Below are 21,591 nucleotides of genomic sequence, written 5' to 3' on the forward strand. Positions count from 1 at the left end.
ATTTTATGGTCTCACCCGAGATCAACAGAGATTTCCATTGTCAAACCCTCGCAGCGCCAATTTCATGGTGGGTGAGGTGGTAGGATTCTGGTCAGTATGTCTAGGGTGTATGGTGTCCTTGATTATGCTGGCTGCTTTTCTGAGGCAGCAGGAAGTGTATACAGTGTCAATGAATGGAAGTTTGTTTTGAGTGATGGACTGGGCTTCATTCACGACCCTTTGTAATTTATTGTGGCCTTGGACAGAGCAGGAGCCATACCAAGCTATGATACAACACACAATATTCAGAAGATGTATTCTTCCAGTTTAGTGGACACATCTCTCTCCACAACAAACCTATGGCAAAATAACATGCTACATAAAAATAAAATACTGCAAATGTTGGAACCTGAAATAAAAACACAAAATGCTGGAATATTTCAGCAGGTCTGACAGCATCTGTGGAGAGAGAATAGAACCAATGTTTCAAGTCTGGATGACCCATCCTTCACAAAACGTTGGCTCTATTCTCTCTCCACAGATGCTGTCAGACCTGCTGATATACTCCAGCATTTTCTGTTTTTGCTTCACGTTCCATCTTTCAGGAGATTCAATTTTGAAAATCCTGCTTAAAAAAAGGCAATAGTTGTTGCTCCCATTTTTATGCAAATTTGGCACTTAGAATATTTTTAGGAGAATCCTGACCAGCATGTTTGAGTTGTCCTGATGGAGGGAAGTGAGGTGAGGTGGGGGGGGGGGGGGTGTTATTGGAAGAACGGTGTATTATCTTTGTCCTTATCAAGTTCCAAATACCCAATAAAATTTCTTGAGTAATGACAATGCCCTTTTAGCCTGTTACCTGCATTTTGGATGTGCAAACCTGCCAGTAAATCAAAGTAGTCAGCTGTGGAAAATCAAGACTGGAGGCCCAACATTAGTTGTGTCAATCACAAGAGAATAAGGGTTGTGAACGCATTAACATACATTAATTCATTTGCCATGTGACATTTTGCTTATATAATAACACACATATAACTAAAATACTGCTCATGATGTATGTGCTTGAATCCTCCACCATTGTGTGCTGTGCAAGCCTCAGAGATGTGTAACAATGTTTATTTTGTTTAGCAGCATAGTATTTTAGGGTTGACTTTTTTGATTGATCATTCTGGGAGCTTAAATAATAATGGGAGCTTTTACAATAATCACCATAATTTTCTATCCATAAATTTTGGCCCTGATCTCTTGAAATGCGCATTTGGAGAATCAACCATATTGGGTGGGATTTTGTGGCCTTGCTTGTCCCAAAATCATAAAATCTTGCCTTAGATCAGCAGAACTTTCATGTCCGCCCCTCACCTGCTCTGATTCCCATGGCGAGCAGGACGGTAAAATTCCAGCCATTGAGTCTCGTATCAGTTTCACAATTGTAGATAAGCAGTGAATGAATCCACACCAAGGTCTTGCATCTATACTTGCTGATTCATAACCAAGATTCTACCTGAGCTTTGTGCAGTTCACTTTATTTGTTTTTACAAGAAATCCAGGCTCCAAATGATGCCAGACTTTGAAGTGAGATTGAAGTTCAGTGGCTTGTAGCTGGCTTTGAGGTCTGCAGTTGTGGGTTGCCGGGGCTTTAGATTAGTTTAAAACTCCCACATTGAGACTAATTTCTATAGCTTCGATTTAAAATGTTTCACAAATGCTGGTGGTGATTTTCCGACTCTCCCTGCCTGCTGCAGATCACACTGATCCTGGAAAATAGTGTGCGGGGCTAAGAATAGGTCTCGTCCCCGGCACCAAATGGTTTGCACTTGTCCCGGATCCATAGCCCATTCGACGCCGGATTCTCCCAGCTCCCGGGACCTACCAACCTTTGTTAAGAATCACTACTGGTCTCCACTGGACGGGACCAGCTGTGATGACCATGCCAGAGGGGATCAGAGGTTATTGTTGCCCCCCCCAAGTGGTCAGGGATATGGCTGAGCAGTGCACATCAAGCAACCTGGCTGTACCCAGCAAGCACCCTGCCAGTTGGGCACTGCCAAGGGGACGGGGCCTGAGTGAGGGTTATGACAGTGGTGGGAGTGGGTGTAGGGGGTGGGGGGGTGGGTGGTCGTGCATGAGTTTTGTGCCTGTGCATAACTCTCTTCCCCTGTCCGATGCACTCACCTGAACTCCTCGGATGGGGTCTACCTGTCAGTGCATGCCATGGAAGAGAAGTCATAATTCACGTCAAGGTGAGCATGGATAATGTAGATGTGGGGGGGGGGAGCGGGGGAGGGTGGATGCAGGGAGAGAGCAATTATCAGATGTAAAGGCCTGTTAATTACATTTAAAATGCTTCCTGTTATGCCACTAGTGGGAGGCGGGGCCAATTGTGATGGAGTTTCTTGCTATATAACATGTCCTAGGCCTTTCTTAAGATCTTACGTTCGCGTCGCCCACTCATGCCTAATGCAAAAATTCTGACCTCTGTGTTAAGTTTGTTGATTTTGGCCAAGGCTGTTCACACAATAACAGAATTGTTAGAGCACCGAATTGGGCCTAACCCGACACATTCTTCCTTTTCACATAATAACCCAATTCCCTCTTCAATGCCTCAATCAAACTTTCTGCCACCACTCTCAGGCAGCGTGTTCCAGGTTTTAACCACTCATGTTACATGAAACTCACTCCTCAAACTTTTCTTGTTGGGGTACTGAAATTATCTCAGAAATATCCCTCTCTCTTTGCCTGTCTCTCTGCCTCTATCTCTCTCTCTATCTTTCTCACACACTCCCACCCCCTCTCTCTGTCTATCTCTATCTCTATCTCTGTCTCTATCTGTCTCTCCCCCTTTCTCTTTCTGTCTGTCTGTCTGTCTCTCTCTCTCCCCCTTTCTCTCCCTCTCTCTCACCCTCTCTCTCTGTCTCTATCTACCTCTTCCTCAGTCTCTCTATCTCTGTCTCTATCTGTCTTGCTCTGTCACTCCCTATCTCTCTTTCTCTCTCTTTCTTTATCTGATTCTCCCTCTCTTTCACCCTCTCTCTCTCACTATCTATGTCTCCCTCTCTTTATCAGTCTCGCTCTATCACTCCCTCTGTCTGTCTCTATCGCTCTCTATCTGATTTGCTCTATCACTCTCTCTCTCTCCCTCTCTATCTATCTCTCCTCCTCTCTTGTCCTCTCTCTGTCACTCTCTCTCTAAGCTGTCTCTCACTTTCTCTCTCTGTCTTTGCGTCTATTGCTCTCGATCTCTCTCTCCCTCTGTTTCTCCCTCTTCTCTGTCTCTCCCCCTCTATCTGTCTGTCTCTCTCTGTTTGTCTGTCATCTATCTATCTCTCTCTCTCATGCTTGCTCCCACTCCTCCTCTTGTGGTTAGGTCAGACAAGAAACGTACATGGTTATGATGGCTTCCATGATTTAACATCCGCTAACATTTCAGTTTCAGAGTTGAACGATTGGCACATTGCTATCAACGTTCATGCCAAAAAAAATCCATCACCTTCTAAAATAGGAAGTGGGAGCAGATTGCTGGGAGGTGGATGAGGTAACTACTTCAGCATCTACAAATAGAGAAAAATGCTGCTGTGTCTAAAATGAGGCACTTCAGGATTTAACCAGAACAAAGTCAGGAAGTAGTGAACCTCTTATCAGCAGAAAAAGTTTGGAAAACCTTGCAGAGTTTTCTGAATGACAGAAATATGAATTAAGCTCCAGTTACAGCTGTCACTCGAGGTGGGGCAGGAAGAGATGCTATCTGTACTTGCAGATGGATATTTTAGAAAGTAACCATCACACATTTAGCAAGGTTTCAACATTTGAGCCTGGAATTATTTGTGCAGTGTTTAAGATATGCATCACCCTTCAGAATAAATGGGATTTAAAAATTCTCAGGTATCTATCAAGATGCATTTTCTGAGAATTCTCAAGTATAAGAAGCTGCATTTCCTGTATTCCTGATGCTCGAGATAATTAATCTTGAATTTTTCCAATACAAACCATGAAATCTCTGAGTTATTTCATGATCAGGTTCATGTAAAAATTGGATCCCCATTGTCCTTATTTTCCACTCCAGCATCCTGTGTATTTAACGGATCACGCTCTGTCATAACCGTCACTCCAAGGGTAACACCCAGCATCCGACAAAACTTCCCTTCCCCTCCCCTTTCAAGCATTCCGAAGGGGGTCTTTCCCTCTGTCACACCCTGGTCCACTCATCAATCACACACAACACCCATTCTGTTACCCACGACATGTTTCTGCATAAACGCAATGGATACAGCATTTGTCCTTTTACTTCCTCCCTCCCCACAGGGGCCCAAATATCCCCTTCCAGGTGAGCCGGTGATGTACATCTTGCAAACAAATATACTTGTTTGAGGCAGGGATGCACAGTGGTTAGCACTGCTGCCTCATAGTGCCTGGGACCCAGGTTCAATTCCTGGCTTGGATCACTGTCTGTGCGGAGTCTGAACATTCTCCCAGTGGGATTCTTGCAGGTGCTCCAGCTTCTTCCCATAGTCTGAAAGATGTGCTATTTAGGTGCATTAGCTATGCTAAATTCTCCCTCCGTGTACCCAAACAGGCGTTGGAGTGTGGTGACAAGGGGATTTTCACAGTAACTTCATTGCAATGTAAGCCTTCTTGTGACACTAATAAACAACTTGTGCCCGCTGCACACAATGTGGTCAGCCATACACTGGAAAAAGCAATCACTAAAGATTGACTGACTGCTTTGTGGACTACCTCCATTCGGTCCGCAGTTGTTATCCTGAGCTTCTCATTTTAATTCTCCACCTTCCTCTCATGCCGACATTTCTGTTCCTGCAAGGTTCCACTGAAGCTCAATTCAAGCTCATCTTTCGATTCGACACTTTAAAGCCCTCTACATTGAGTTCAGTTATGTCAGATCATATCCCTGTCCCCAGTTTAAACCATAAGACGTGGGAATAGAAGCAGGCCAGTCAGCCCATTGAATCTGTTCTGCCACTCAATGAGATCATGACTGATCTGAAATGATAATCCTCAACAACACTCTCCTGCCTTATCCTCATAACCCTTAATTCCTTTACTAATTAAAAATCTGTCAATCTCGGCCTTGAATATAACTAACGACACAGCCTCGACAGCCCTCTGCAGTAAAGAATTCCACAGATTCATTATCCTCTGACAGGAGAAACTCCTCCTCAACTTTGTCTTGGGTGACCCCTTACTCTGAGATTTTCCCTCAGGTCCCAGACTCTCCCATAAGGGGAAGCAACTCTGTCAAGCCGCCTGAGAATCCTATATGTCTCGAAAAGGTCCCCTCTCATTCTTCTAAACTCCAATGAGTTCCAGCCCAAAATACTTAATCTCTCTTCATAAGAAAATCCTTCCATAAACAGGATCAACCTAGTGAAGCTTCTCAGGACTGCCTCCAATGTCAGTAAATCTTATCTTTGCGTTAAGAATTCCTCTTGTTTTCTCATTGAATGGCAGATACTCATCATTCTGCCACGATGGCACAGTGGTTAGCACTGCTGGCTTTCAACGCCAGGGACCTGGATTCGATTCCTGGCTTGGGTCACTGTCTGTGCAGAGTCTGCACGCACTATCCATGTCTGCATAGATTTCCCCTGGGTGCTCTGCTTTCCTCCTACAGTCTGAAAGACATGCTGGTTAGGTGTATTGGCCATGCTAAATTCTCCCTCAGTATACCTGAGCAGATGCCGGAGTGTGGCGAGTAGGCGATTATCACAGTAACTTTGTTGCAGTGTTAATGTAAGCCTACTTGTGACACTAATAAATAAACTTAAAAAAAACAATTTGCACCTCCTCTTGATGCACCTTTTCGATTTCCTTACTTGTTCCATTACCATTCCCTTTGTCCCCGCACCAGCAATAATTTTGTCATTCAATTTCTTCCATCTTCCACTCTGTTACAGACTTTTCCTTTGTTCTTCTACCCACCCTCCCCCTCCCCTTTTGCTTATTTAAAACCTATTACATTTCTAACTCTTCCCAGTTCTGTTATAAAGTCCTTGCCTCTGTTTCTCCCTCCACAGATGCTGTGTGTCCTTGTTTTCTGTTCTGATTTGAGTGGTTCAGCATCCACAGTTGTTTGCTTTTATGTTTTGTTGGATTTTGGAGCATTGCACAAAGAAAGGAAGCACTTAAAAATAGCCCCTATTGAAACCCAGCTCAATTTGGAATTTTTAGACGTGGTGAATTAATTTCTTTTTCCACTTTGTGCTTTTATAGTCTAGTCTGCATTGTAGGTCCAGTCCCTGAGGTCCAATGCAGCATTTACATCAGGAACAGCAAGAAAGAACATTTACAAATGCTTTCTCTGATTGCTGAGGCGAGGTTGGCTCTTAGAACAACACAAGAACTAAAAGCAGGAGTCAGACATTTGGCCTCTCGGGCCTGCTCAGCTGTCAGATAAGATCATGGCTGATCTGATTGTGGCCTCAACCCCACTTTGCTGACTGCACCAACTTCACCCCCCACCATGACCCCACGCCCCCATAATCACTCCCCTGTTGAACATAAATCTATCTTAACTCAGTCTTGAATATATTTCAATGACTTAGCCTTCACCACTTTCTGAAGAAGAGAATTCCATGGATTATGGATCTTCTGGAAGAAAAAAAATCTCCTCGTCTTGACCTTAAATGGGAGACGCATAATTTTCCCTTGTTCCATTCTCCCCAACAGGGGAACTATTCTCTCAGCATCCAGCAAATACTCAAGATCTTATATGTTTTAATAAGATTACCTCTCATTCTTCTGAACTCCAATGGGTATAGGCCAACTGCTCAAACTTTCCTCATAAGCCATCCTCTTCAACCTAGAAATCAATCGAGTGAAACTTCCCTGAACTGCTTTTAATGCATTTATATTGTTTTCCAAATCGGGAGATCAAAAGTGCACAAATAATCCGTCACTAAGGCCCTGTCTATATTTTGGAACACTTCCCCACATTTACACTTGATTCCCCTTGCATGAACATTCTCCGAAAGTGGATCATATTGCAGTCCATATAGGCAATGTACATTTAGAGACACAGAACTGTGGGAATAATACCTCATTTCAAATATTTAACAGAAGAAAAAACCCAGAGACCTTGGTCGGAATTTTCCGGCTTCTCACGCCCTTTGCTGCTGCAAATGAGAATGGAGAATTTCGCACTCAGCCAAATCTCCGTTCACTGCAGTGGGAACAAGAGAAATCCACTTGCCATGAATGACCAGAAAATTCCGGCCAACATCTAGTTTTTTTTTATTCTGTTAAATATTTGATATGAGGTAGTATTCCCAAAGCTCTGTGCCTCTAAATGTACTTTGCCTGTATGGAGTGCAATACCATCCGCCTTCAGGAGAGCCTTACCTTGAAAGACGGAGATATCTAATATCAACAAATAAGAAGCAGGATAGTAGTAAGTAAGCCAGCAATGTACTGTGCGTCTGATAGAGTATTAGTCTAGGAAACCACAGAGACTACATTTTTAAACCATTTATTAGCTGTGTAGAACTTTTGGGACATTGAGGATATGAAAGCTGCTATAATTACAAGTTATTTATTTCCAACAATGCAATATTTAAAGAGTTTAAATAATTTATTTTTCACATTTGTCTCAAAAACAAATTTAAATACAACATATTGTGAAGAATCTGCTGGATTTGTTGGATTATGCCAAGGTGTACATGTTTGTTTAACTGCCCATTCACTTCATAAAAGACCGATTCCTCTTAAATATTTTTACGTTTTTGCCTTATATTTATAGGTATGAATAGCAAATTTTAAAACGTCAGCTCACACTGAATTAATAATTAAAGGGTTGACTTAATCATCAGCGGATGTACCATCTACCGCATAGCAGTGGTAGGCAGTGCGATAAAGGTTACACCACACGGAGTGTATTTGGACACAACACAAAGTGCAATAAAATTCAAAACCAAACTTGGAAATCTAAAGTTTCAGTATCTAGATGAGCATTCTGTCTTTATTTTTCAGGTTTGCCACCAAGGAGAAGAATGGCTTGCTGTTATATAATGGGCGTTTTAATGAAAAACATGACTTTATTGCCTTGGAGATTATTAATGAACAGATCCAGTTAACATTCTCTGCAGGTAATGCATTGAAAGTCTTGGTGTGACTCAGGACTGGTGGCTTTGTGATTCGATTGAAAAGCTGGTGATGAGTTTTCATTACAGGAAATATCCTAAAAGTTTCTTTTAAATGATCATAGAGTCATTTAGATAGTGCAGAAGGAGGCCATTCGGTCCATCGACACTGCACTGACAACAGTCTTACCTATCCCCGTGACCCCACGTATTTTAACCTGATAATTCCACTAAGGGCAGAATTTTACTAGCACATCTGCCCGAGGTTCATACCATCCTGCCCGAGGCCAACAGAGAATGCTATTGTCCGAGCCTCGCCTGCCCCCGGAATCGGGGTGGGCATGCCAGTAAAATTCCGGCCAAAGGGTCAATTTAGCATGGCCAATTAACCTCAACCTCACATCTTTGGGCTGTAGGAGAAAACTGGAGCACCTGGAGCAAACCCATGCAGATGTGGGGCGAACGTGCAAACTCCACACAGATGGTCACCTGAAGCCGGAATTGAAACTGGATCCCTGGCGCTGTGAGGCAGCAGTGCTGATCACTATGCCATCGCACCGCCCTAGAATGCCTTTTAGAATTTGGCTGTGCTGGCATGAATATATTTAGCTCATAAAATTGTCTTCAGCCTGTTGGAGATAACTCAGTAATGTGAATGAAGTATAGGACAGTATAACAGACAAGATAATACAATTCCAAGCTGCTGATAAATTTAATATTGCAATAGCTGAAGGAGATTTCTGCTTTTTATACACTACAAAAGACCTTTGTTGATAATATATGAGCACTTAACACATTCGCATGACAATATTCTACCACAATGGTAATGCAAGCATTAACACATTCGTTTTGTTCCAGTGTTGGGTGTTTGTCCACCAGTGTTGCCATGAGTAAGCTCTAGGCTCATACGAAAGATGCTGTACAGTGTATGAACCCTTTATAAATCCATCCCATGTTTTTACATCGTGCTGTGAGATTACAAACTCTTGTAGCAGTTTACCCTACTTGAATTGCTTGTTCCCCTTGGCTGATCATGGAATGGAAGCACGAGTGAAGTCTGTGGTTTAGATGATCACACATTCCTGCTAAAAGAAAATACACAGAGCAATCAGTGCTGATAGCAAAAAATGCTTAAAAAAAACAGGGAACAAGTAATTGGAGAAATAAAACTTAATTACAAAAATCTGAAGTGCTTATTGAGTTTCTGTTGGCTATTTGGTTTGAAGCTGTACGTATGAGTCTCCAAATGCTCAGCATAATGCACTTTAGAAAGAAACAAACTTCCTGCAGCATTAATGGGATGAAATAAGCAGCAGGTGGGAAAAATATATTCACAATTGTTATAAGTAACTGAAAATGTAATATTCTTGCTCGTTACTGATTACATGTGAATAGCAAAGTATGCGGGTTAGATGTATTAGTCAGATAAATCCAGATCTTATGACAAGCTACTTAAAAAAAAAGAAATCAGGAGGGCATGTTTCACCCCATTCTGCAGGGAGCGAGGCCACGACATGCTGGCAAAGTTCACCTGCACAGAGATGGGGGTGCCATCTTCAAAGGGTGCCTCAATATCAACAGGAATAAACCTTGCTGCACCCTACCACGGAGTTCTTCGGAACCTCCCCTCCCCATCCTCAATCAGAGTTGGCACTTTTCTCTTCCCCACCACCCCCCCCCACCCCCCCCAAAATCACTGCTTCCCCCTCCCGATCATTAGTCCCTTCCTCTGCCTTCTAGCCATCGACCACTTCTTACCTGCCCCTTCCCCTAACTCCAACAGCCATAACCGGCATCCCCGGTTCTTCTGTCTGTTCCTGGGCCATCACCAAATCTGAATGAATCCCCTCACCCCCTCTCCCATGAGGCTCCCATGGGGATCCATCCCTTGGCACAGATTAGCACTTCTGGATTGGCACGGGAATAGTGGGAACCTGGCAGTGCCAACCTGTGTCAATCGATCATGCCAGCAAGTGTTGCTGGGCCACTGCTTGGCCCTGTCCCTCCACCCCAGGGGCTATCCTCACCTTCCCTGAGGAGACCTCGAACCTGTGGTCGATGAAACCGGCATGACACCATGCTGGTGAATACCCATGGTAATGTATTCAAATGAGCTTCCTGGGGTCCTGTGGCATGCTTCATGCAACACTGACAGCGAGGGGGCTGGAAGATCGGAACTCGGAAACTTGCTGGTGAGAATAATGGTTTCCAAGTTTCTCTGGAGTTTGGGTGTGTGCTGCTATTCCTGCGAAAAGAGAACACAGCCTCAAAATCACCCCCTAGGGAACCAAACACCTTCACAAAAAGCAGAAGTGATTTGAGTGGGAAAAAAATGATGGGGAGCTCGTACAGAAAAAAAATCAAAGCAGAAATTCTAAGGATGTCTCACATAACAAGTGAGATCAGCTTTGATCTCAGTGAATGGCGCAACAGGCTTGAGAGACTGAATGGCCCACTCCTTTTCATACGACCGGAATCAACTCACGAAATTGATCATTTTTGTTTTGAAACAGGCGAGTCAACAACAATGGTTACTCCCTTCATCCCAGGAGGCGTGAGTGATGGACAGTGGCACACCGTCCAGTTGCAGTATTATAACAAGGTTAGAAAATCTTGTTCAATCACACAACATAAAGATCACAGCACCTGTGATTCATTATATTCTCTTATTCAGTGGTACTGGAGGAAGATTTAGTAAATGAAAACCATTGCAGATCACACTAATTGTAAGTTGTTCTTATTCATTGCATTGTGGGTTCAAGTATTTCTCAGCATTTCAATGTCTCATAAGCTTGTATTATGGGGAAAATGCTATTGGGCTTCAGCTACTTTTATATGTTCTTTAGTGGGATGCAGGAGCCATCAGCTCCTGATGCTTAAGATTCTCAGAAGAATATTCAACAAATTGACCTGGGCAGACAGCCAGGAAGGATAAAGTAAATACAACTCACTGGGCTTGGCAAATCCAGTAAGTTTACTTTGTAGTTGGACTGCCTCACTGAGGTCTGCATGGTATGTTAAACATTGGTAACCCAGGTATATTTCAACTTCATCCACAGCTATTTCCTTGTAGCCATGCCAAAGTTTCCTCGGTATGAATGTTCCTCCTTATTGAGGGGTTGGGATGCTTTTACACCTGTTGATGATTTGTTTCTGTCGTGGGTGTGAGTGCATTCCATCAACTGTGGCTGTAATCCCTTCTGTGACATTATGTTTCTTTGTATTATGTTGTACTGAAGATATGTGGTGAAATAATATGCTTTACAACCTTTGATGTGTTCATCATTTGAATTAATTTTCAATATTTTTTTCACCTTCTATCATCGTTAGTCAAAATGTGATATTTTCCTTCATTTCTGTTTTGCTGTGTATATTTAGCAGGGCTGCACTTTTGATTTCCTGTGGGGTGTATGTGTGGACTGGTATTTGATCAGTGTTACTTGCTGCTCTTTTGATGCTTTATTATATACTTCATGAGGGCAGTGTGTATCTATTTATTGGTTTTCTTTTCTCAAATGGTCTCTTTTGTCCTAAATACTTGATTTGATTTATTATTGTCACATGTATTGGAATACAATGAAAAGTATTGTTTCTTGTGCATTATACAGACAAAGCATACTGTTCATAGAGTGCACAGGGAAGAAGGAAAGGAGAGGGCGTAGAATGTAGTGTTACAGGCATAGCTAGGGTGTAGAGAAAGATTGGCTAAATTTAAGACAGGTCCATTCAAAAGTTTGATGACAGCAGGGAAGAGGCTGTTCTTGAGTCAGTTGGTAAGTGTTCTCAGACTTTTGTATCTTTTCCCAATGCAAGAAGATGGAAGAGAGTCTGTCTGGAGTGCGTGCCGTCCTTGATTATGCTGGCTGCTTTTCCAAGGCAGCTGGAAGTGTAGGCGAGGAGTCGATGGATGGAAGGCTGCTGGAAAATCTCATGTAGAGTTGGTATTGGTTACTGAACTGGATTTTGTTGGGCGTAAATTCTGGTCTGATTTTCCAATGAATAAACTGCCTTATCTACTGGTTTTGAAGATCTGTAGGAGACCATTACAAGAGTTCTCTTTTCCTTGATAATTGCGTTCTTTGGCTTTGGCATATGAAGTTATTGGCTATGGTTCAGAAGGCTGCATAAATCACTGTGGTTTGTCACCTTCTTGCAAATTACTTAAGTGATATTTAAAACTTTGTGCATTCCATCTGATTCCTTATTGCAAGTCATCCTGGATCTTTATTTGCTGTTACAGTGATGGTGCAGCTGCCATCATGAGCTGTCATTATTGTGTGAACACATTGTACGTGCACAATTAAACAAGGAAATCCAGAAGTGGCTTTCAGTGATATATTTTGTTTTATTAATTCATGGGACATGGGCTTCGCTGGGCTAGTCAGCACTTATTGTCCGTCCCTAGTTGCCCTTGGAGGGCATTTAAGAGCCAATCACATTGCTGTGGATCTGGCATCACATGTAGGCCAGACCAGGTAAGGAGAGCAGATTTCCACCTCTAAAGGACATTAGTGAACTAGATGGATATTTCCAACAATTGTAGTGGTTTCATGATCATAGTAGATTATTAATTCCAGCTTGTTTTTATTGAATTCAAATTCCACCATCTGCCATGATGGGATTTGAACCCAGGCCCCCAGAACATTAGCTGAGTCTCTGGATATAGTCTCATAATAATACCACTAAGCCACCATCTACCATGGTCCTGCACAGCCTGTGCTTCTATTGTCCCACAAATAGAAATTAGTTAGAAATCACTGAAATTACTTGAGCTTCCACTTTATTCTCATTACTAACATTCTTTGTTGTGGGATGTTTTAGTTACCACGTGGAGCAGGGAGGTAGTAGCATTAAACTAACAGGCAAATACTGCCATGAGGAGGGGTTATGTGTGACTTTTTTGCTGTGACATATAAGGTTAAATCCCCATGAAGAAAGTACAGTTACGCATCGATAGCCATTGGATCATAAAAAACAAAGGGTGTTGCCATCAGTTGTCAGTTTAACCTCAATGTTTTGGGGTCCCTAGTGGCATTGCAATTTTGGAGTGTCTCACCGGGGATGCATCTGCCCCACAATTCGAATTGCGTTCCTTCTGAACCTTCTGAAAGCACACTTGGATGTCATTGTGGCCAGTAATACAATATGTATCATAATCTGTGCATTATTGCCCATGTTTCAACCTGCAATATTAGTTGAAAAAAAAAGGTAAGGAGCTTTCATGCATGTAACATATTGATATCAGCAACCACAGACAATATACTCCAACATGTCTGCAAAATAGCCATTGTTTCTCCTCCTTTTGTATGAGCTTTGTACCCTCGGTGCGTTTTCCTAATTTGCTGAAGGATATCTTGCTGCTGGTCTCTCTGATAATTATATGTGCGCTGTTAGCCGACCAAGCCATCAGCAGACAGATAGCGCCTGTCAGCTAGAAATTTCCTTCATCGCCTGCAGCAGGAATACAATTACACAATGGGGGTCCAATTTAAAAAGTTCCTTAAGGGTTTAGCATTTTGAATTTTGTTACAATCAATAAAGCTGTGAAATAATCAAGAAATGAACTTAAGAGTCTGCAAAATTTTGTGCTCAGGCATATGAGTATGCATAGTTTAGATGCATGTATATATGCATATATACATATATGCATATATATATGCATATATATATATATATACGGAGAAGTGGCAGATGGACTTCAACGCGGATACATGTGTAGTGGTCCATTTTGGCAGGACCAATGGGATGAACGAGTACACTATCAAGGGCAGGAGTCTTAGCAGTGTTGAAGAGCAGAAGGATCTTGGGGTCTGGGTCCACAGGACTCTTAAATCTGCTTCGCAGGTGGAGGATGTGGTCAAGAAGGCGTATGGTGTACTGGCCTTCATTAATCGAGGTATTGAGTTTAGGAGTCGGGAGGTAATGCTGCAACTTTATAAGTCCCTTGTCAGGCCCCACTTGGAGTACTGTGCACAGTTCTGATCACCTCACTATAGGAAGGACGTATAAGCTATTGAAAGGGTACAGAGGAGATTTACAAGGATGTTGCCTGGAATGGGAGGCATGCCTTATGAAGATAGGTTGAGGGAGCTGGGACTCTTCTCCCTGGAGAGACGAAGATTGAGAGGCGACCTGATAGAGGTTTATAAAATGTTGAGAGGAATAGATAGGGTGGATTCTCAGAGGCTATTTCCCTGGGTTGAAATGGTCGCTACGAGAGGACACAGATTTAAGGTGCAGGGAAGCAAGTACAGAGGTGATGTTAGGGGTAAGTTTTTCACTCAGAGGGTGGTGAGTGAATGGAATCGGCTACCATCTGTGGTGGCGGAGGCGAACTCGCTGGAGTCTTTTAAAAGACTTCTGGATGAGTATTTGGCATTTAATGGGATTGGGGGTTATAGATAGGTCTATGGATTGGTAGGTATTGATGTGATCGGCGCAACTTGTGGGCCGAAGGGCCTGTTTGTGCTGTAGTGTTCTATGTTCTATACATATGCGTACAAGTATGTGCTTATACATATACACATATCACATAATCTTTATAGTGCAGTAGGAGTTCACTTGCCCATCACCTGTGCACTGCCTCTCCGACAGAGCATCTTACTTAGCCCTATTCCTGTAACTCCTCTAACCTACACATCTTGGGACACGAAGGGGCAATTTATCATAGCCAATCCACCTGACCCACACATCTTTGGACTGTGGGAGGAAACTGGAGCACTCAAAGGAAACCCACGCAAACACGGGGAGAATGTGCAACCTCCACACAGTCACTCAAAGTTGGTATTGAACCCGTGTCTCCAGTGCTGTGAGGCAGCAATAATAACCATAGGCACATTCATATCCTAACACATACATTCAGAATAATTTCTTTTATTGAATTTATTTGATTTTTAATTGTGTGATCAATTTTCTGAATTTTTTTTTCAAATCCATGGTACTTTATCACTTAACAGTGGGAGATTTAACAGAAGACTTCCCTAGTATTGTATCTAACTCCAGCATGTAAAGGAAAACTGGGCAGGGAGAATGGTTCAGGCTTTGTTTGGAACATTGCTGTACGATTCTCACCACAGGATCTGCCTCCAGGCACGACGTACATCTAAATGTAATAAGAGGGCAAAATGCCCCTCGACACTGTCTGAGTAATGAATACTGATATTTCAGAGAAAAATACAGGACAATTTTGAGAAATTGGAAACATGCTGTCTTCATTGATAGAATGCGGCCAGACTCCTCAGAGAATTACAGACTGCACATTTGCATGCTTCACAGCGCCTGATATCAAAAGCCTAGCTAAGCGGGAAGTATTTGACTTTGAACATCCTTTCATTTGGCATATGATATCTGGGAGACTGTACAACAGAAAGGCAGAACCACAAACAAGCAGGAGTATTCATTTGGAAAAGTTCTGAATCCTAGTGAAAGTGATGCGGAGTGACGCCTTGTCAGTGTCTAATAAAGCGATGTGTGGAAGCAGGCTAGCTTGCAGAGGCTGAAGCTTGATTAAAAACGGACATCTGACAATGTTTGTAATATTAGTTGACAGCTGTGAATGCAGCATTGGCGCAGCTAATGGCATTCTTTATTCAATGCATGATTGTTAACAATGCTGTCCTCTCAGACTTGCTATAATTAAGCCTGCTTGAACTACAAGACCTTCTTAATTATGTGCTGGCTGTAAATTTAAGTTATTTTGCCAATTAACAGGAAAGTTAAGTAATTCATAATATTCCATCCTGTCAAAGCCCACATCAAATTTAGTTGAGTAAATACTGCAGGTAATATTCTTAATAATTCAATTCATAAGCTGACTCCAATCAATGTCAATTATTTGTCCTAAAATTTCTTCCTTTTAATGATTGCCTCTTTGTGTAACAGGACTTGCATTTTCTTGCACTGGTGGCTGCTTCACATATCAGGAACAGCCCTGCCATTTGTGTTCCTGTCAGCTTTATGACTCAGTTGATGATATTCGAAAGTGATGCAGGGTGACATGCGAGTGCTGAGTGTTAGATCTTGGCATTACTCATCCCAGTTTTAAAAAACGTAACTCCCAGGATGGGGCTGTCACTGGCAAGTCCAACATTTATTACCCATACTTGTTGTCCTTAGAAGTTGGTAGCATTATCCCGTCTAATTTTCTTTTTGAATGTGTGGCGATTTATTTAAATTTGCAGCTATTCATTTGTGAAAATTTAAAGTGACCAACTTGTGCGAGCCCTTCATGAGGATGTTTTGGGTTGTTATGCTGCTGAGAGAAAACATTAGTTGGTAGTGAGCATTCTTCTTGCATTGCTTTTAACATCTTGAACTGCTTCTTGAACACCTTTCTACTGATTTTGGCATGGTGGCACAGCAGTTAGCACTGCTGCCCCACAGTGCCAGGGACCGGGTTCAATTCCGGCTTTAGATGACTGACTGTGTGGAGTTTGCATGTTCTACCTGTGTCTGCATGGGTTTCCTCGCGAATGCTCCAGTTTCCTCAAAGATGTGCGTGTTAGGTGGATTGATCATGGAAAATTGTCCATTCGTGTCAGGGTAATTAGCAGGGCAACTACATGGGGTTAAGGGATAGGGCCTAGGTGGGATTGTTATCAGTGCAGGCTTGATGGGCTGAATGGCCTTCTCCTGCACATAGGGTTCTATAATTCTATGAACTGAGTGACTAGTTAGGTTAGGTTACCTCAGATGGAAACTAAGAATCAATAATGTTTTATTTGCATTGATCTTATTTATTTGGATAAGGACAGCATGTTTCCTCCCCCAGGACGTTGTTGAAATAGTTGATGTTTTTCAGACTATAATTCAATCACTTTATTAACTTTTCCAGATACCAGCTTATTGTTTCCAGATTTTAAAAAAAGTACATTCAAATTCTCAAACTGCCAGCAGTTATTTGAACTTATGTTGTCTGAATTCTGAGTTCAAGTTTTTGGACTACTAGCCCAGTAGCACAATCACAACAAGACATGCCAGTTTAAAACTTGTCCATTGTAGCAAAACCTAGGCTGGAGTATTTTAACTCTTGGATCTCATTTAACTGTCAATGACTGACTTTCTACCTGCTGGGGGCAGGTTGATAGTGGGAAATCACATCACATCTACCCTTCTTGGTTTCCCAATTTCCTTTCAGGCCATTTTTGCTCCCAGTCTATCCCTGTGCAGGTTGGGGAGGCAATGGCCTCATGGTATTATCACTAGACTAGTAATCCAGAAACTCAGCTAATGTTCTGGAGACCTGGATTTGAATCCCAGCACAGCAGCTGGTGGAATTTGAATCCAATATTTTTAAAAATATCTGGAATTAGGAATCTACTGATGTCCGCGAAACTGTTGTCGATTGTTACAAAAATCCATCAGATTCATTAATGTCCCTTAGGGAAGGAAATCTGCCATCCTTACCTGGTCTGGCCTACATGTGACTCCAGAGCCACAGCAATGTGGTTGACCTTCATCTGCCCTTGGGCAATTAGGGATGGGCAATAAATGCTGGCCAGCCAATGACGCCCATGTCCTACAAATAAGAAAGAAAGGTGAGAAACTCACTTCTATTTCTCGCTCAGGCCTGCAACGGTAAAAATTGCAAGAGATTCCAGTGACGTAATCAGAATGTAACATGCTAAAGAAAGGGCCTGGCTGGCTTTGACCTGGGCGCCCTTGCTGTCTGAATCAAAAATCTTTCCAGATCGACTTCTGGTCAGTCCAGTATGCGTCTATGGCCCGAGTGAGTTTATCTGATCACACGCTTGGCTTCTATTGAATGGATTGCATTAAGATAACACTCTCAGTCATACTTTAACCTGCTGCCATCCCATCTTCCATCTCTCTCAAGGGAAACTCAAGTGTTATTAAAGCATTTCAATTTTATCTGTAGTAACATGGCACCGAAAAAAAATTTGTGATGAATACAAGCTAGGGTCTGATGATGTGAAACTTGTTGCCTGATAGACAAATTCCTAAAATTGCTCCATACTAGTAGGGAAACAGGGTAAGATTACTTCACCCGTGAATCTCACATACCCATTCAATTTTTGAGACCATCTTACTTTGATTCACAAAGGAGTCCAGAGTTCTGGGAAACCGACAGGGAAATGGAGTTGAGACCAGGTTAGCCATGATCTTATTGAATGGCAGAGCAAACCCAAGGGGCTAAATGGCCTACTCCCCCTACTATTTATTATATGATACTTTTCTTATGCTCTTAACATTGCATCATTCCAATCTTCTTGCTTTACCATGTTACAGTGCAAAGAAATAATTATTGCAATAGGATCTGTAAGTAATGATTCCATCCAATACCTTAAAGGTTACATTTCAGTAGTGTGTGTGGGGATGAGAATAGGTCCCGCAGTGGGGCAGAGTTATGTGGGGTGGTGGTGGGACGATTCCCGCATGGGTGGGTGAATTTTGATAGAGAGTTGGGTGGTGTGGAATACCATGCGGGGTTGGGGGCAGGGAGGGTGGTTGATTAGATGGGATGTGGAGGGAATTTCATGTCCCATGGGAATTGGGGGGGCGGGGAATAAGGTACACACCACCCCCTCCGCCCCCAAATCTGAAACCGGGGTGCTCAGAAATTATGGCCTCACATCTTTAATTAAAGTGTTTCTATTACAGTCAGGTCACAGATATTGTGTTATGGTCGAATTTATAAAATAAGTTCACTTTACCTGTTGACCAATTTAACTCACATTTTATCAGTAAGTGTTGCTCTCTTTTGAAACAGCCTAATTATATTTTTGAAGGCTTGGTCTATGAACTTTTGCTGCTGGGCTTTACCTTTTGTGTACACTGGGCATGCATAGTGTGCAAATTTGAACACTTTATTCACTGCTGGAGGATTGTACATGGTGGAGGATTTCATATTTTACAGGACTGGAACTGGACTTCCTTGCAATGTCAGAGAAATGATGGTCTTGTAGAATGCCTCTGCATTTGTGTCTGAAAATGAGCGGATGAAACCTTGCAGCTGTTTCACATTTTTTATTCTTTGAAATGAAATGAAATTGAATGGTTAGAGTAGCACAGTGGTGTAGTGGTTAGCGCTGCTGCCTCACAGTGCCAGAGACGTGGGTTCAATTCCAACCTCAGGTAACTGTCTTTGAAGAGTCTGCACATTCCCCCGTGTCTGCGTGGGTTTCCTCTGGGTGCTCTGATTTCCTCCCACAGTCCAAGATGTTTAGGTTAGATGGATTGGCTGTGCGGAATTGCCCCTTTGTATCCAAAGATGTGTAAGTTCGATGGATTGCCCATGTTAAATTCCCCCTTAGTGTTGAAAGATGTGTAGGTTAGGTGGTTGGGCCATACTAAATTGCCCCTTAGTGTCCAAAGATGTGTAGGTTAGGTGGATTAGCAGGGTAAATAGGTGGGGATACAGGGATAGAACCTGGGTGGGATGCTCTGTCAAATGGCCTCCTTCTGAACTGTAGGGATTCTACGACTTTATGAAATAATTTTCTAATCTCCCAGTGCAAGTCATCACAAGTTTGAACCCTGACCGTGGCTAGTAGTAAACTCCATCCACTGCTTCTGTTATTCGTGTTTCACTAATTCTCAAAGGAGACTTTGGGAGACCAAACCCAGGAGTTGAGAATAATAGAATAGTCCACATTTAGAGATGAAACCCACTCACTGCAGTTTTGTCCCCTGAAAAGTACACCTATTATCCACATGATATCAGGAACCCATAGTGTACTTTCTCAGAGGAGAAGGCTGGGACCAGGACACCACATCTCAGTAAGAGGCAGAAATAGAGCAAATAAAAGTACGTGGCCTTGTATTTATTTCATACTGTAGCGCCTGCTTATAAGAATGCGATTAATTGGCGTATGGGTGTTTTTATTTCTTGCATTGGACTTTCTGCCTCTGTGGGTCACATAGGGGTGGAGCAAGGAGCCTTGGGGACCAGGTATAGGAGATATTTTACCAATTCTGTGGTGCCAAAATCTTGTTTGTCTCCAACATATAATGGGAGCCAATATGCTTGATTTTCAAACATTTGCTGCTTTGAAGATCATGTGCAGTAGATATCTGAATTTCTGATGGGAATTGTAAAGTGACTCTGCTAGAAACACAAAATTGGAAAATGATCCCTACACATTCCCATCAATTTGCACTTGCTCAAGTTTCTGACACGAGGAAGACTTGGTGTTTCAACGTAGTCTATCTATTTATGAGGCAATAGGATTAAAAACAAGTAATTCCAAAATTCTTGTTCACAAAGCCCAAACACCCAGCTCAATGGCTAGGTCATACAACATGATGGGGACCATGTTGCATGGCCACATGTGGAATTGCACATAATCTTGACAGTCATGGCTTCTTATATCACTAACTGCAACTGGAGCCATTATCACTCCCTGAGTTTCCTTAACCATATCTCTTGTCCCCAGCTCACCTTAAACTTAAACCTTAGGTGCTGATTCTACCACCTACATTCTAACCTCTGGATGTACAACCCACAGTGTTCTGGATTCATTCACCATAACCTCTTCATTTGCACAAGTTTTTTTTGGAAGTTTTTTTTTGGATTTGAACCCAGAACTTTTGGTCCAGAGATAGGGGTGCTACCATTGTGTCACACGACCTCCTTATTGACATGAATCTAGGCAGTGGACACATTGAAATGTGCATACATTGTGCACACGTTGCTTTCCCCTTACATGAATAAGTCTTTAAGTTGGGTTAGGTTGAAGGTCCCATAAAAATTAATTTGTATTCAGCTGAAGTTTGTGCATGTGTGTGTATCCTTTTGAGAATTTTCTTAAAATCTTCAGGGCTGAGCGTAAACTTGAGCAGATATATATTTTCCTCCAATTTCAGTTTTTTAATGTTCATGAATATTAGTGTTCTCCTGAGTAATAAAAAAATTATAATTGTAGGGCTGGGGGGGATGGGTGTGGGGGTGGAGAAGAAGGGGAATACATAAGCAGGCACAACAAAATACAGCATACATTTGAAATCCAGCAAGGACAGTCGTCGCTACTCAACATATACAGACTTAGTTGTTTGGTAACACAGAACTTGGGTAAAGTTTAAAGTTTTAAAACTAAAGTTTAGAGTTTATTTATTAGTGTCACAAGTTGGCTTATATTAACACTGTAATGAAGTTAGTGTCAAAATCCCCTAGTTGCCACACTCCAGCACCCATTTGGGTATACTGAGGGAGAATTTAGCATGGCCAATGCATCCAACCAGTATGTCTTTCAGACCATGGGAAGAAAACGGAACATCCGGAGGAAACCACCGTAGACATGGGGAGAATGTACAAACTCTGCACAGACTGTGACCCAAGTTGGGAATTGAACCCGGGTGCCTGCTGCTGTGAGGCAGCAGTACTAACCACTGTGCCGCCCCAGGGTATTGCTGAAAGAAGGGACATGTTGAGCCTTTTTGTCTTGCCATCATTAGGACACTGCAAGAATACCAATACAAGGGGAAAGCAACTATTTATACTGAATGAGAAGAGAATGATAATTGATTGGCTATTGTAATCTGATTGGTAGAGGCATTGCTATGG

At 42.4% G+C, this 21,591-nt stretch overlaps 1 protein-coding gene across 3 annotated transcripts in view; it reads left to right on the forward strand.

Moving 5' to 3' along the window:
* Positions 1-21,591, forward strand: part of celsr2 (cadherin, EGF LAG seven-pass G-type receptor 2) — a 309,225-nt gene that overhangs the window by 169,179 nt on the left and 118,455 nt on the right. For all 3 annotated transcript variants that reach the window (XM_080210022.1, XM_080210025.1, XM_080210024.1), the window contains exons 4-5: positions 7,960-8,075; positions 10,583-10,671. In XM_080210022.1, the coding sequence (XP_080066148.1) occupies positions 7,960-8,075; positions 10,583-10,671 (205 nt within the window). The remainder of the gene's footprint in view (positions 1-7,959; positions 8,076-10,582; positions 10,672-21,591) is intronic.

This window comes from Carcharhinus amblyrhynchos, chromosome 22, assembly GCF_965287045.1.
Source record: "Carcharhinus amblyrhynchos chromosome 22, sCarAmb.v2.hapA, whole genome shotgun sequence".
In the NCBI taxonomy this organism is placed as follows: domain Eukaryota; kingdom Metazoa; phylum Chordata; class Chondrichthyes; order Carcharhiniformes; family Carcharhinidae; genus Carcharhinus; species Carcharhinus amblyrhynchos.